General features: G+C 41.8%; 1 protein-coding gene across 1 annotated transcript in view; it reads left to right on the forward strand.

Annotated features, from left to right (window-relative positions):
* Positions 1–16,874, forward strand: part of cachd1 (cache domain containing 1) — a 173,686-nt gene that overhangs the window by 104,661 nt on the left and 52,151 nt on the right. The window contains exons 5-6 of the mRNA XM_062028262.1: positions 10,499–10,625; positions 16,702–16,846. Coding sequence (XP_061884246.1) covers positions 10,499–10,625; positions 16,702–16,846 — 272 coding nt within the window. The remainder of the gene's footprint in view (positions 1–10,498; positions 10,626–16,701; positions 16,847–16,874) is intronic.

A 16,874-nucleotide genomic window follows, 5' to 3' on the forward strand; every position in this document is an offset into this window, starting at 1 on the left:
AGTCAGGTTTTTTTTAAATTTTGTTTCTATCTGCATTTGAGCCCGATGCTATCACGTTAGCTCCGTAGCTAAAGTGCGTCAACGATGTATTGTCGTGGAGATAAAAGTCACTGTGAATGTCCATTTCGCGTTCTCGACTCTCATTTTTAAGAGGATATAGTATCCGAGGTTGTTTAAAATACAAATCCGTGATCCACAATAGAAAAAGGAGAGTGTGTGGAATCCAATGAGACCTTGTACCTAAGTTACGGTCAGAGCGAAAAAAGATACACCCTGCACTGCCTCTCTCGTCCTTCACTCTAACATTCCTCATCCACAAATCTTTCATCCTCGCTCAAATTAATGGGGTAATCGTCGCTTTCTCGGTCCGAATCTCTCTCGCTCCATTGTAAACAACGGGGAATTGTGAGGAATCCTTCCTCGTGTGACGTCACGCTACTTCCGGTATAGGCAAGGCTTTTTTTATCAGCGACCAAAAGTTGCGAACTTTATCGTCGTTGTTCTATACTAAATCCTTTCAGCAAAAATATGGCAATATCGCGAAATGATCAAGTATGACACAGAATGGATCTGCTATCCCCGTTTAAATAAAAAAAATTCATTTCAGTAGGCCTTTAAAACGTGCAGTGTGGTAGTCCTATGCCGATAATAAATTAATGAATCGAGCGATAAAATAACATAATAATTTTTTCGGCATCGATAAAACTGCCAAGTCCGTGTGTGTTTGATTTCTTCGTCTCCCGCTTCCAAACAAAGTGCAAGAGGGTTCACTCTGTAGCTACAGTTCTATAGTTTGTTCAATAGCTAAATTTTATGAACTAAGTGAATCCTCTTGTCGGTCATCTACTGTCTTTGTCTGTGCGGGGCTTCTAGCTACACACAGGATGCACGGACAAAGCCTTGCTTGTCATAAGGAGAGTAAAGTGACAAAAATTAGGAGAAAAAAGATGATTGCAAAGCCAAGTGTCATGGACAAACTAGTCAGGTTGCGGAATTTGTTAGAAAGTGATGGCAACAAAACAAACCACCCGACCCAGTTTTTCCATCTGTGGGAAAAAGCTGCACTTCAAGATATATTAAATATTTAAGTGCAATTTTTAACAGGGATTAAATGCCCATTTTATTTTTCTTGTTCTTATTTAGAACAAATAAAAGTTCTTGACCTTCCAATTACAATGGTAAAAAATACCAAGAATAACGTTAAATGTGTTTGAAAGCATTATCATTATTATAAATATGTTACTGTTCAATTTGGTCTCAAACTAATTAAAGTTAAAGTTAAAGTGCCAATGATTGTCTCACACACACACACACTCTAGGTGTGGCGAAATTATTCTCTGCATTTGACCCATCACCCTTGATCACCCCCTGGGAGGTGAGGGGAGCATTCCCAGGTGACCGCGCCCGGGAATCATTTTTGGTGATTTAACCCCCAATTCCAACCCTTGATGCTGAGTGTCAAGCAGGGAGGTAATGGGTCCCATTTTTTTATAGTCATGCTGACAATAATATAATTTATCGTAAATAATTTGTGGGAAAATGTATCATCCAGCAAAATTTGTTATCGGCCAAGCCTGAATTGAACAGTGACTTCTTGTTCAATTCAAAATATGCTTTAATAAAATGTCAGTATTAACCAGCATTCTACACTCATTCAAAGGGACGGTGTGGCGAAGTTGGTAGAGTGGCCGTGCCAGCAATCGGAGGGTTGCTGGTTACTGGGGTTCAATCCCCACCTTCTACCATCCTAGTCACGTCCGTTGTGTCCTTGGGCAAGACACTTCACCCTTGCTCCTGATGGCTGCTGGTTAGCGCCTTGCATGGCAGCTCCCGCCATCAGTGTGTGAATGTGTGTGTGAATGGGTGAATGTGGAAATACTGTCAAAGCGCTTTGAGTACCTTGAAGGTAGAAAAGCGCTATACAAGTATAACCCATTTATCATTTATCATTTATTTAAATGTTTTAGTTTGTTAGCCACCAGAAGAAATAATACATTTGATTGGACGTGACCCTAAAATGTCCAAAACAATCTGGTCATATTTCAAAATATGTATTCCCTATAGATAATAATATACGTACATTTAATACTGTGTCCATCAAGAAATCTTGGACGTTTCAATCGATGTTTAAACATTTTTCATTTTAACTTTCCTACAAGTGCAACAAATATTACAACTTAAAGCATTTAAGATGTGTGTCCCTAGTCTACCAAATGGTCTATTGTTAGTCTTTCTGGCAGAGTTAGGAACACATTGAACCCTTCAGTTTGGTTATTGTACCCACTTTTGTCACATTTTTAAACATATTTTCCAATTGTTCAGAGCCCGTCACCATCAGCAGAGTTGTATTTTTTTTATAAGCCTCCCACACCGCACTCAATTTATTTATCCCTATGCTTGTTCCCTCCGTGGTCCAAACGCTCGATTCTCCTTGACCCTTGTTCTCTCAACGTTTTCATTTTCTGCCATTTGTCTCAGCCGAGTCCAAATAAGCTGCTGCAGCGGATAAGCGGTAACCCATGAGGGATGATGCCAAACAAAAAACTTAATGAGGGTGGTGTAATGGTGGCATTACCCTGGCCTAAGAAGACCACATTCAATATATAAATATCAGCGTCTTAGAAGACAAATACACAGAACATTGAGTTGGAGTCTTTAGACGACTCAATCTTTTCAACTATTTTGCTTTTTCTCCCCTCTGAATACACAACCACTGTTCTGATTTGTAGCTCGTATGTCACCACCACTAATTACACGTTCCCATGCCAGTAGGTGTCACAAAGAACTATTGCTTAGCTGTAATGGCCAAAAATGCATGGATTTTGACCATTTGTTTATTGATGTTAGGGGCTATAGGTATTAGTTTAGTTCATATCGTAAACTACCATGGTAAGCACATACCTCATTTGTTAGACCAGTACCATCATTAAATTAATAACACTCTGATAGTATTAATCAAAACTCGTGATCACTATTCTCTTGGTAAAGGCAGAATATCTGATACAGCTTGACTAGCTTTCACATTTGAAGTCTATTCCTCTGTCCATTCTGCACTATTTGAATACAAATTATTTTTGTGTTATGGCAGATCATTAAAAAAAACAACACTGTCAGATAATTGTTAAGGTGCTGTAAAAAGAGTGCTAAATTAATCTGTTTTTGGGGATGGTGGCTGTATGGAAAACTGTTGCCTGACAGATAGATGTACACAGAACCCTTCTAATGCAGAGTGCTTTGAGTTTATACAAGGCCAAAGATTTATGCACTGACTGGTAAGGGCTGATGAACAAGCGACAGCTATTAGGGTGCTACAGTTTTAAAATGAGGTGTTGAGTTTGAATAATAATATTGATAATAATGGATACCTATGTAAATGCAGACACTTATAGTGTATGTACTGGTGGAGTTTATAATGTCAACCAACATGGAAGACTGAACTATTACTTGTTTCTCTGTGTGTTTGAATTGTATTATCAGTTAACTGGCTTAGAGGACACTTTGCATTCTTTCCCATACATTGATGTTTATTTGTGGCAGAAGCCACAAATAAAATTGGCACTGCTTGTTTGTAGTCGCATATAAACACACTATGTTGGGACTGTCAACTCCGTACAGGCTTATGAAGACTTGAACAACCGCACATAATATTCATAAAAATCATAAAAACCATAAAGTAATATGTTTTTTCCCCATGAGTTTTCGTAGCCCTCGCCTGCCTCCTTACTTACTTAGCAGAGATCCACAAGCCGAGCAAAACATGGCTAATGCTAATGCTATCGAGAGTGAGACATTTGTTCCAAAGAAAAGAAAAAAGTATTTTCAGTGCTTTAGATTTGCGTTAAGTGTGTTTGAAAGCATGACTGCACACTGCAAAGTTTTTAAAAAAGGAAACCGCACAACAAACTATTCTAGCATCTGAAACAGCATCGAGCCGATTGGGGGAAATCAAATGCAACTCATTACAAGGCGAACAAGACCGCAAAAACAACAAACTCCACTGAAGAAACAAACTCCACCGAAGAAGCAGCTTACTGTGGCGAAATAATGTACACAAGGTACCATGTATGATGAGAAAATGAGAACTAGGCAAAGAGCCATCACTAAAGCAGTTGCTCTGCACTTCAAACCGAACAGCTCGTACATGTGTGCTGCTGCAAAACTCTGGTGGAATGATACCGCATTTAATCATCAATATAGTGATATATTAGATGTGCAATGAAGTGTACATTGTCTTTAACATCCGTGCAAACTAACAAGGAGCCCAGGATACTTCATGGAAAATCCTGCGTTTATCCACTTACTAAAACTACAGTATATAGTCATCTCAATGTTTTGCTTGATTATTTGTATACAATGTACAATACTACATGTTTCTTTACAGTGGTATTTTATTCAAAACACAAGTTTTAAGTTTGCACTTTATTGATCTGATGGATTTTTATGGTATATATATTGATTTATTGGAGTTTATTTATTTGCATGCAATGTGCAATGCTACATTTTTATTTACGGAAGTATTTTTTTTTTTCAAGACTGAAGTTTTAAGTTTGCACTTTATTAATCTCAATGTTGTAGATAATTATTTATTTGCATGCAATGTACAATGCTACATTTTTGTTTGCGGAAGTATTTTATTCATTCAGAATTATTGCCTCCCAGAGGAAGCTGTTAATATAGTTCTTTATTTAATAAAAAATATTTGTTTTGACTAGAGGAAATGTGGTTTGTCATCAGTCTTTGAAACAGTCTGAATGAAGTCTTTAGTTTAAACAGGATATTTTGCCTGAGTTCTTGTAGATTTGATTTAGATTTATTGGTCCCCGTGGGGAAATTCATTTTCATTGACCGTACATTTAAACAATAAACATTACACACATCACGGACAAAAATAGCAAAAACACATCATACATGACAGTGACAGCACCAACACATTTACAGGCTTGTCAGACAAGTCGGCCGAGCCTGCTGTTTAGAGCGGCTATAGCTGCAGGGATAAGGCTTTTCCAGAGGCGTAGCATATATTGGAGCATATATTGACAATTGCTTTCTTGTTTTGTAGCATTTTAATGACGCCTTCTATGCTTACTCTTATTTTGACCTCCTAGCTGTAGCTTGTTTTCCTGGTGCAAACCCTAAAACTGTAATTGTGCCGCTCCACTCCTCCCCTTTCTCTGTGTGAAAGGTTGTGTTGTGTTGCACCCAGCGGCAAGGAAGTTGCTAACTTTGTGATGGGATCTCTGTGAGGATATACCGTTGACTCTGTGACCTAATAAAATCCATTTAGTGTTGAGCAAATACAGTTAGGGTCGGTGTGCAGAGTAAACGCTGTTGTCTCAGCTTGGCCTGCACCCACAGCAGTAATCCAGATTTGGCAACTGAAAGAGACTCACTGCACTGCGGTTGGTCACATTACATTTGACCTGATGTCGGTAAGACATTTGATTAGGTTATTTGCACTGAATATACAAATGAAGCTAATAAGAATATAATATTGTACAGAGTTTTGTTTTTTTCAGATTTAAAAGGTGAAACTAATACAGGGGAACCTCGATTTACGAACTTAATTGGTTCTTCAACATTGTTCGCCAACAAAAATTATTCATATAGTGAAGCAGAGTTCCCCATACGAATCAATATAAACATGAATAATTGGTTGTAGCCTCGACAAAAGTCCCCATTTTAGTAAAAACAAAAACAACTGCACGCTTTGAAGACACTTTAATGTATTGTATATCTATCAAACCAACATAACATAAAAAACTATATTTTTTATCCAAACAACACAACATTACAGTAAGCTTAAATGTCAACACGCACACATAAGTCTCGTTGGTGCGCTCCAAAACCATCCATCCAGACTTCCTTCTCCCCAAACACTACGTCCAGCTCCTCCCGGGGGATCCCAGGACGTTCCCAAGCCAGCCGGGAGACATATTCTCCCCAACGTGTCCTGTGTCTTCCCCATAAACTCCTACAGGGAGGCGTCCGGGGTGCATCCTGGCCAAATGCCTGAAACACCTAATCTGGCTTCTCTCAATATGGAGGAGCAGCGGCTTTACTCTGAGCTCCTCCCAAATAACAGAGCTTCTTACCCTATCTCTAAGGGAGAGCCCCACCACCCGGCGGAGGAAATTAATTTTGGCCGCTTCTACCCGTGAGCTTGTCCTTTCGGTCATAACCCAAAGCTCATGACCATAGGTGAGGATGGGAACATAAATCGACCGGTAAATTGAAAACTTTGCCTTCCGGCTCAGCTCCTTCTTTACCATGATGGACCGATGCAGGGTCCGCATCACTGCAGACATCGCACCGATCCGCCTGTTGATCTCACGATCCACTCTTCCCTCAGGTGTGTACAAGACTCTGAGGTACTTGAACTCCTCCACTTGAGGCAAAATCTCGCACTCCACCCTTTTTCGGGCAAGAACCATGGACTCTTACTCGGAGGTACTGATTCTCATCACAGTCGCTTCACACTTGGCTGCGAACCGATCCAGTGAAAGCTGAAGATCTTGGTCAAATGAAGCCATCAGGACCACATCATCTGCAAAAAGCAAAGACCAAATCCTACAGCCACCAAACCGGATCCCCTCAACGCTGTGACTGCAGTTAGAAATTCTGTCCATAAAAGTTATGAACAGAATTGGTGACACAACATTTGGATGAAGTGAGGGCTAAAGTAACAGCAAGGGTCTCACTCATCCGGCGCCTAGCTGGTACAACCTGGGGGGCCTCGGCCAAGGTACTACGTATCTCCACACAAGCCCTCGTATTCTCTGCAGCTGAGTACTGTGCCCCAACCTGGTGTAGAAGCCCACATGCCAAGAAGGTCGATACGGCCATCAACAATGCCCTCCGGATCATAAGTGGCTGCCTGAAACCCACCCCCGTGTTCTACCTGCCAGTCTTAGCAGGGATAGCGCCAGCCGGCCTACGGCGAGAGGCCGCTACCCTCGCCCTGGCAAGGAAAGCCCAGGAACACAGCTGGCACCTCCTCCATGAAACCACCACCATGGCAAGACCTCCAAGCAGACTCAAGTCCCGCCACCCATACAATCAGGCCGCACAAGAGATGCTTATTTCCATCCCGGAGGATCTGACAACCAAAGCCTGGCTGGCAGCGGAATGGAAGCAGGAGTGGGAGTCAGCAGGACAGACACGCCTACACCATTACATACAGGATCCTGGAGGTGGCGTGGAGGGAGAAGATCTACCTCGCCGGCAATGGACCCTCCTGAACCGCCTTCGCACAGGGGTTGGTTGCTTCAAAGCGTCCATGAAGAAGTGGGGCCTAACAGACAGTGCAGCGTGTGAGTGCGGGGAGCCTGAGCAGACTGCCGACCACATCATCACTACCTGTCCCCGGCATAGACCACCTTCAGAGGAGGGCCTCTTCCAAGTGGGACCTGAGACGAGGGAGTGGCTACACGACACGAAGATGGACATATGAAGACGATACACGAAAGAAGAACGCTGTGACTGCACTTAAAAATTCTGTCCATAAAAGTTATGAACCGAATTGGTGACAGAGGGCAGCCCTGGCGGAGTCCAACCCTCACTGGAAATGGATCCGACTTACTGCTGGCAATGCGGACCAAGCTCTGACACAGATCATACAGGGAAGGGACTGCCACAATCAGACGGTCTGAAACCCCATACTCTCTTAGCACAGGACTTCCCGAGGGACACGGCCGAAGGCCTTCTCCAAGTCCACAAAGCACATGTAGACTGGTTGGGAAAACTCCCATGCACCCTCAAAACACTCTGTCGAGAGTATAGAGCTGGTCCACTGTTACACAACGAGGACGAAAAACCACACTGGTCCTCCTGAATCCAAGGTTCGACTACCAGCGTAGCCTCCTCTCCATTACACATTACCGGAAAGGCTGAGGAGTGTGATCCTACGATAGTTAAAACACACCCTTCGGTTCCCATTCTTAAAGAGAGAAACCACCACCTCGGTCTGCCAATCTGAAGGCACCGCCCCCGATGTCCACACAATGCTGCAGAGTCTTGTCAAGCATCCAGAGCCTTAAGGAACTCCGGGCAGATCTCTTCCAACCCCGGGGCCCTGCCAACGAGGAGTTTTTTAACTACCTCGGCAACCCCAGCCCCAGTAATAGGAGAGCCCACCAAAGATTGCCCAGGCACTGCTTCCTCATAGGAAGATGTGTAGGTGGGATTGAGGAGGTTTTCAAAGTATTCCCTCCACCGATCCACAACGTCCTGAGTCGAGGTCAGTAACACACCATCCCTACCCTATACATTGTTGACAGTGCACTGCTTCCCCCTCCTGAGGCGGAGGATTGTGGTTCAGAATCGCTTCAAAGCCGTCCGGAAGTCGTTTTCCACGGCTTTGCCAAACTTCTCCTATGTCCAAGTTTTTGCCTCTGCGACCGCCAAAGCTGGGCGCCACTTGGCCTGTTGGTACCTGTCCACTGCATCTGGAGTCCCATGAGCCAAAAGGACCCAATAGGACTTCTTCTTCAACCCGGCGTAATCCTGTGGCGGGTTCTGGGATTACCGCCACAGGCACCAACCACCTGGCGGCCACAGCTCCATGGCCCACTCGGACTCAATGTCCGAGTGGGCCAGGTTGTGACAGGTTCAAAGTTCTACCGGATGTGGGAATTGAAACTCTCTCTGTTGGGAGACTCTGCCAGACATTCCCAGCAGACTCTCACAATGTGTTTAGGCCTGCTAGGTCTGACCGGCATCCTCCCCCACCATTGGAGTCAACTCACCACCAGGTGGTGATCGGTAGAAATTTCTGCCCCTCTCTTCACCCGGGTGTTCAAAACATGAAACCGCAAGTCTGATGACACAACTACAAAGTCGATCATCAAACTGCGGCCTTGGGTGTCCTGGTGCCAAGTGCACATATGGACACACTTATATTTGAACATGGTGTTCGTTATGGAGAGTCTGTGATGAGCACAAAAGTCCAATAACCAAGCACCACCCGGGTTCAAATCCAGGCGACCGTATTTCCCAATCACGCCTCTCCAGGTTTCACTGTCGTTGCCAATGTGAATTCACCCAGCAGAACAAGTGAATCACCTGAGGGAGCATTCTCCAGTACTCCCTCGAGGGAATCCAAAAAGGGAGAGTACTCTGAGCTGCTGTTTGGTGTGTAAGCACAAACAACAGTCAGGACCCGTCCTAACAGTCAGGACCCGTCCCCCCACCCGAAGGCGGAGGGAAGCTACCCTCTGGTCTATCGCGTTAAACGCCAACATACAGGCTCTAAGCCGAGGGGCAACAAGGATTGCCACCGCAGCCCGTCGCTTCTCACTTCTTGCAATGCCAGAGTGAAATAGGGTCCAGCCCCTCCCGAGAGGACTGGTTCCAGAGCCCTTGCTGTGTGTCAAAGTGAGTCCGACTAGATCGAGCCGGAACTTCTCCACCTCGTGCACAAGCTCAGGCGCCTTTCCCCCACAGCGAGGTCACGGTCCACGTCCCAAGAGCTAGCTTCTGGAGCTGAGGATCGGACTGCCAAGGGCCCTGCCTGGCCCGGCCACCAAGCGCTCTCCAATTAAGACCCACATCTCGGCCTGGTTCCAGAGGGGGGCCCCGGTTACCCTGGTGACCCGCGTCCGGGTGAGGGAAATATGTGTTTTTAAAGTTGACTTTCCACAGAGATTTTCAAAACCAAAAATAATTGTCCTAGTGTCTTGGAGTTTCGGAGTGATAATCGAGCAGTGGCTTCACATAGTCACCGCTGGCATTAGTACAAACTAGCAGTGTGTGGTGATCCTTCATTGGTTTGAGTCCCGGTAGTGGCTTCTCCTTCGTTGTAATTAAAGACTTGTTGCGGAACAAAGCCCCCTTCGCTAATAAAATCCTCGAAACTAGCTAAAACGCTAGCTAAAGCGGTTGTTAAGCAACCTGAAGCTATACAGCAAGACTGTGACGAGTTTTGACACGTTTAAAACATTTCTGATCGCGCACAGTGATCTCTAAGACAGGCTGACACAGGTACAACAATTGTGGAAATCAACTCGTCAGAAGTACCGCGAGCCTCAAAGTACACGTTCGTTAACTGAAAAGGACACAAACAAGCGTTTGTGAATCGAGGTTTCACTGTATATGACATAGGCTCATCATAACATACAACCCAAGATATTTCAAGCCTTCTTTTGATGAAATGTTGATGATTATGGCTTATAGCTTAATGAAAATCTCAAATTGAAAAGCTCAGAAAATGTGAAGTTTTCAAAAACTGTAAACCATGATCATCAAGAATAGAACAAATAAAAGCTTGACATATCTTACTTTGCATTGAATGAGTTTACATTACATATTAGTTTCACATTTGAAGTTGAATTGCTGGCATGAATGAACATTATAGAATATTCAAATTTTTTGAGTCTCACCTGTACATAATGTCCAATTGCTAGTAAATGTCATCTGTTGTCATTAACATATACAACAATGAATGTGTCTTTTACAATGTGGAATTGTCACTCCCAAATTCCTCCTTATATTCTTTCTGCAGTGTTGGCAGACAACCTCAAGTCCAACCCAGGCATCAAGTGGCAGTACTTCAGCTCCGAGGAGGGCATTTTCACGGTCTTCCCGGCCCACAAATTCCAGTGTAAAGGAAGTTACGAACATCGCAGCAGGTACAACTCAAACTCTTTTCAGTCTTCCCCATTAAAGCTTTTGTCTGTAGTATCACTTGTTTGGCAAACGTTAGGCTAGTGGGTCTCAAAGTTTAATTGGGTCAAATTGCGGTAGCGTTGATTACCCAAACTCCAAAACCTAGGTGAATTGGGCGTTGAAATAAGGGAGTCGAAGGGTTGACAAGTATAAGAGCCTGTTGGCTAATTGGATCAAAATTATGTAAAATGGGAAACATTATTTTTAATTAAGAATTCAAGCCTAAAAGAGGTAACACAAATAATAGTAAGAATTTAACTGACCTAAAGAGGCCATTCACACATTGCCGGTTTGGATGGCAGTTAATAGCGGCTCGACCGTGTTAACGCCGCACGCAAAGTATTGTCATCCATCACTCATCTGCCATAAACCCCGAAAACTGCCCCAAAAATTTAACAAGTTCAATTTTTAATGGCGGTCTTGGCAGTTTGAAATTAACTATGGTCAAAACTCCTTTCACTGTGTAAAGGACTGCAGCCTCGGTGGAGTTAAACATGGAAGCGTCACTGTCTCACTCAGTGGCACTGCAATTGATGCAGCGTAGCGGGAGGAGGATAGGGTTGCGCAATATACATATATACCCATCCATCCATCCATCCATTTTCTACAGCTTGTCCTTTTCGGGGTTGCGGTGGGGTGCTGGAGCCTATCTCAGCTGCATTCGGGCGGAAGGCGGGGTACACCCTGTACAAGTCGCCACACTCACGTTCACACACTAGGGCCAATTTTTAGTGTTGCCAATCAACCTATCCCCAGGTGCATGTTTTTGGAGGTGGGAGGAAGCCGGAATACCCGGAGGGAACCCACGCAGTCACGGGGAGAACATGCAAACTCCACACAGAAAGATCCCAAGCCCAGGATTGAACTCAGGACCTTCGTATTGTGAGGCACATGCACTAACCCCTGTGCCACCGTGCTGCCATATACATATATACAATATCCAAAAACATTTGAATATCGTGCAAAACTTCATTCACTTCAGAAATTCAACTTCAAATGTGAAACTAATATGTGATAAACTCAATACTCAAAAAGTGATATATGCCAAGCCTTTATTTAGTTATAATTCTGATGATTATGGTTTTCAGTTTTTGAAAACCCCAAATTGTATGAGCTTTTCAATTCGAGGTTTTCATAAGCTGTAAACCATAATCATTAAAATGATATCAAAAGAAGGCTTGAAATATCTTGACTTGTATGTTAAGCGCCAATGTCCTGTTAGTTTCACCTTGTAAATCTAATTGCTAGAATACACTCTTTATACGATATAAAAAAATGTGTAGTTTCACCCGTAGATGCAATACGATACAAATGATATCAATTTGGCCGACGATAGTGCTTTTAATACTATCGTTATATTGTAATAATGCGTATTGATGACACATTCTAGTTGTGTCCCGCAAATTTGACAGAATCTTTTGTCATTTTTGTTATTATTTACAAACTCAGCAAATATGTCCCTGTAGTCAAGACACTTTTAAAATAAGAACAAAATAGTAGGAATTAATTTAAATATTGAATTGATATTGTTACACCACCATCCTGTGTTGTTCTATGATTATAATTGTGATCAAAAATTAAATAATTTGATGTTCTATAAAATTTGAAGTATTAGTATCAGTATTGATATGACCAAAACTGCCCCTGTTACTACATTTGTATTGGATCGATACTGAAATCCGTAGTATTGCCTTTGAATAAAAGATGGAAGCAGGTCTTGATAAGAGTGGCTCATGGTCTGAATCTGGTCCATAATCCGAATTTTGAGAAAAAACTGCCTGGTAATCTGCCATCCTAACTACAATATCTCACTCTATGCTATTGTCAATACTCTTCACCTTCCACATCTCATCACCCTTCAGTTCTTCCCATCCAAATTGCCCTTCCTCATCCAATCCTCTGCCATCCTCACTACACACCTTCCTCACGCTGTGCTCCTCTTCCATCACCCAACAGCCCTCCTTCTTGTCATCCTCACCCATTCACCTTTGCCAGTTGCCGTGGGGGGGCTCAGACAGCATGTTGGCGGCTTGCTCCTTGACCACACATGTCCTTGGCAGGAATGTGGCACAGTACCACTAAGGCCCGCTGGAATTTCACACTTCCACTGTTGTGGGTTTTATTTGAGTACCACTGAAAGACGTCTCTTTCATTTCTCCTCATATCCCCTCATATGTGTTTTTCACACTTACTTGCAAGAAAAACTTAGCATTTACAATTTCTAATCATGCATTTTGGTTTTGGTTTTGTGTTCGAGCTGGTGTACTGGCACACATCTACGAGTGAAATTGCGTTCCTTGGCTTGCTTTGAGTGTGAATAAGGCTTTGTGAGTCCGCCTTCTGTGTTATTGTCCACAAAGACCACACACGCTGAAGCTTACCACCTCCAGCTTCTCAGATCCTTTGGCCCCCACCCAGCTGCTATGTGCACAAAGAGCAACAAACAAAATCAAACCATATTATAAATATTGCACAAATGTATTGTCATGGTAGACGATTAAAACTGTGACTATTTTATTAAATGTACATTCTATATACCAGAGGTGTGGAGGAGTCAGACTCGAGTCGTAAAATTGATGACATTAGACTCGACAATATCATCAAAGACTTGCAACTCGACTTTAACATCACTGACTTGGGACTTGACTCGGACTTAGGCATTACAAACGTACAACGTCATTATACTTGAGAGATTAGGTGAAAGCGTTCAGCAAATGTGTCTCCGGCTGTAATTTACAAACTGGATATGATACTGAATATCTTGCCCATGTAACAAGTTTGCATTGCAGCATAATCGCCCAACCCTGTGCCCACGAATCAATGTCAAATATCACATGCAACATTAATGTGCTTATAGCCAGTGTGCACTCACTCCAGTAAGAAAGTCCTTTGCTATAGCCAGTGTGCACTCACTCCAGTAAGAAAGTCCTTTGCAATCCCATTTGGCATTAACTCGACGTTGAAAACAGGCGAGCAATTGACAACACAAAATAAAGGTAAGTAAAAACACATTAAGGGCCTGATTTACTAAAGGTTTGCCTGTACTAAAACACGTGCAAACCTGATACCACACTCAAATCTGATCTACTAAACGTGTGCAAAGTGGATTGTGGTCTGTTAAGTGACCAGAATATAAGGCGTGCTACCCTTTTTGTGTCTCTGACTTCATTATTATGCAGAATATATGCGGAGAATCAAAACACCCACAATGAGGGGAGAAGATGCAAATATATCTAACAGCTTGCGCAATGTGATGAATCGACACTCATCGTTTTGGGAGCACTATAATTTAGGAAATATATTACTATAATACATCTCCTACATGAAAAGATGTGTTTCATGGTGCAGTTTCTTACATTTGAGTAAGTAAAAGCCCAGTAAAAAGCCCCGTATGCACACAGAATCTTCATTTAAATAGGGCGGTCTGCACCACTTTTCAATTGCACACGCAGTGTAAGTAGATCACACGCAATACATCCACTTATAGCACACACACTTTTATTTGCACAAGCTGTTTAGCGCGTGGTATTTCGGATCTTAGTGAATCAGGCCCTAACTACTGCTTTATTTTGGGGGAATTTATAAACAATAGCTAACAATAAACACTTCATTAAACAAAACGTTATACTGCACATATTGCGACCCAAAGGATGACGGGAAACTGAAACAAATAGGTCAGTGCGTACTTGTTTTGTATGTCGGTGCTTGGCTGTAGTGTTGTAAGAACATTTCCTTTTGTGAATAATTGCTAAAGTTATGTGTTTATTGTTGACATATATGCTGTTCTTTGTTTCCCTGTATAGAAATAGTCCTTGAGTGAGTATTTTAATTACCTGTTTCGCACCCTAATATTTATGTTCAACGGTCAGTGAGGAAAGGCTTGTGTGTAATGACTCTCACATCCATGCCTTCACTTTAACCAACAGGTTAGAGCAGCGTTTCTCAAAGTGTGGGGCGCGCCCCACTAGTGGGGAATAGAGACATGACAGGTGGGGCGCGAGGAACGGGAGGAAATTTCACTTTAATTTTTTTTTTTTTTCAATTATATTCTTAGATTTTTTTTTTTACTATGCTTTCATTTTCTATACATACTGTAAATCACTTTGTGATTCTGTCTGTGAAATCCGCTATATAAATAAATGTAAATTACTTATTTTTCCTGTAGGCTTTAAATTTCTAGGTAGGAGCGAAAGTTTGACAGACATAGCAACAGTAACTAATGGGGGCGGGGCTAAGCGGAAGCTTTGTGAATGGCGAGTCACTGCGCGAGGATTTGCTGTTTTGCAAATACATAAAAAATAGAGCCACTGCTGATGAGCTGTTAAAGATAATGGACAGTTTCCTCAAAGAACACGACATTAAATGGGAAAACTGTGGGCTTTTGCTCTGATGGCGCACAGACCATGGCAAAGTCAAGAAACGGGCTGCAGGCTCTAATAAAGAGGGTTGCGCCAAATTTGCATTGGACACACTGTGTCATTCACCGGGAAGCACTCGCGTCAAGGCAGCTCAGCCCCGAACTCAATGAGGTTTTAACAGTGGCAGTGTCAAGCCTGCAACCCCGATTTGAAAAGCTGTGCAGTGCAAAACAGGCTCATTGCAGCCACTAATGCTGGAGTACTGTAAAACTCATGTTCACTTTCCCTGTCTTGCCAAATGCATTAGCTCCTTTTTTTTTGCAAAGATTGCAAAGTGGCACTTTTATTTTTATTTATTATTGAACTTGATGCAAGTTATTTGATTTATTATTGAGCTTGATGCAAGTTATAACACTTTTATTTGATTTATTATTGAACTTGATGCAAGTTATAACACTTTTATTTGATTTATTATTGAACTTGATGCAAGTTATAACACTTTTATTTGATTTATTATTGAACTTGATGCAAGTTATAACACTTTTATTTGATTTATTATTGAACTTGATGCAAGTTATAACACTTTTATTTGATTTATTATTGAACTTGATGCAAGTTATAACACTTTTATTTGATTTATTAATGAACTTGATGCAAGTTATAACACTTTTTTTGATTTATTATTGAACTTGATGCAAGTTATAACACTTTTTTTGATTTATTATTGAACTTGATGCAAGTTATAACACTTTTTTTGATTTATTATTGAACTTGATGCAAGTTATAACACTTTTTTTGATTTATTATTGAACTTGATGCAAGTTATAACACTTTTGTTTTATTTATTATTGAACTTGATGCAAGTTATTTTATTTGATATTGAACTTGATGCAAGTTATACCACAGCTGCACAGTTATTTTATTTATTATTGAACTTGATGTTATTTTATGTTATTAAATTTGAATGTATACAACTTGATGTTACTTGATGTTCAATAAATTTGAAAATGTTAAGCTTGGCATTAGCGTTCTGTTGGGGCGATGGGGGCAGGTGGGGCTTGAAAACTCCCCCTTGTCCAAAGTGGGGGATGACAAAAAAAGTTTGAGAACCACTGGGTTAGAGCAAGAGCAATAAGAATTGTCACTTACAGCTTTATCACTCTGGATGAATTATAATTACAAATGACATAACATGTTAATGCATTAGATACCGTTGTTAAATGTAGTAAATGAATCATGGTTTAGATAAGTGACGTATTATTCTAACACCAGTAACAACTTAACAGGATGACTTGGAAGGACTCGAAAATACCAAGTAGGTGATTTTTACTTGACCTGTCTTGTCTTGAGACTTGACGTGGATTTGGGATTAAAGACTTCAGATTAATTTGAGACTTGCAATACATTGACGTACTTCCACCTCTGCTAAATACTGACTTTGTACCGGTATGAATACAGTTCATGCATACTGTGATGCTAATATGCCATGGCTATTTGAGTATATGTTACATCAAATAAAACCCCTTTTATTTTCAGGATTTGTGGTTATACTTTAACAGAAGGTCACAAAATACATTTTAAAAAGTAAAAAAAAATTATACAGTTGAACATTGCAACAGTGGGAACAGAACATCTGTAATTGGTCTGATCTGGCTGTGTGGATTTGTGTCTTCTCCTACAGGCCTGTGTACGTGTCTGCAGTGCGGCCCCAGTCCAAACATATTGTTGTGATGGTGGATCACGGAGCGTCTGCAACAGAAACTCAACTGCAAATTGCCAGGGACTCGGCTCTGGTTATCCTTAATGCAATAGATGAACATGACAAGGTATGAAAAGTTACTTTTTATTGAACCA

Source organism: Entelurus aequoreus, linkage group LG19 (genome assembly GCF_033978785.1).
Source record: "Entelurus aequoreus isolate RoL-2023_Sb linkage group LG19, RoL_Eaeq_v1.1, whole genome shotgun sequence".
Lineage (NCBI taxonomy): Eukaryota > Metazoa > Chordata > Actinopteri > Syngnathiformes > Syngnathidae > Entelurus > Entelurus aequoreus.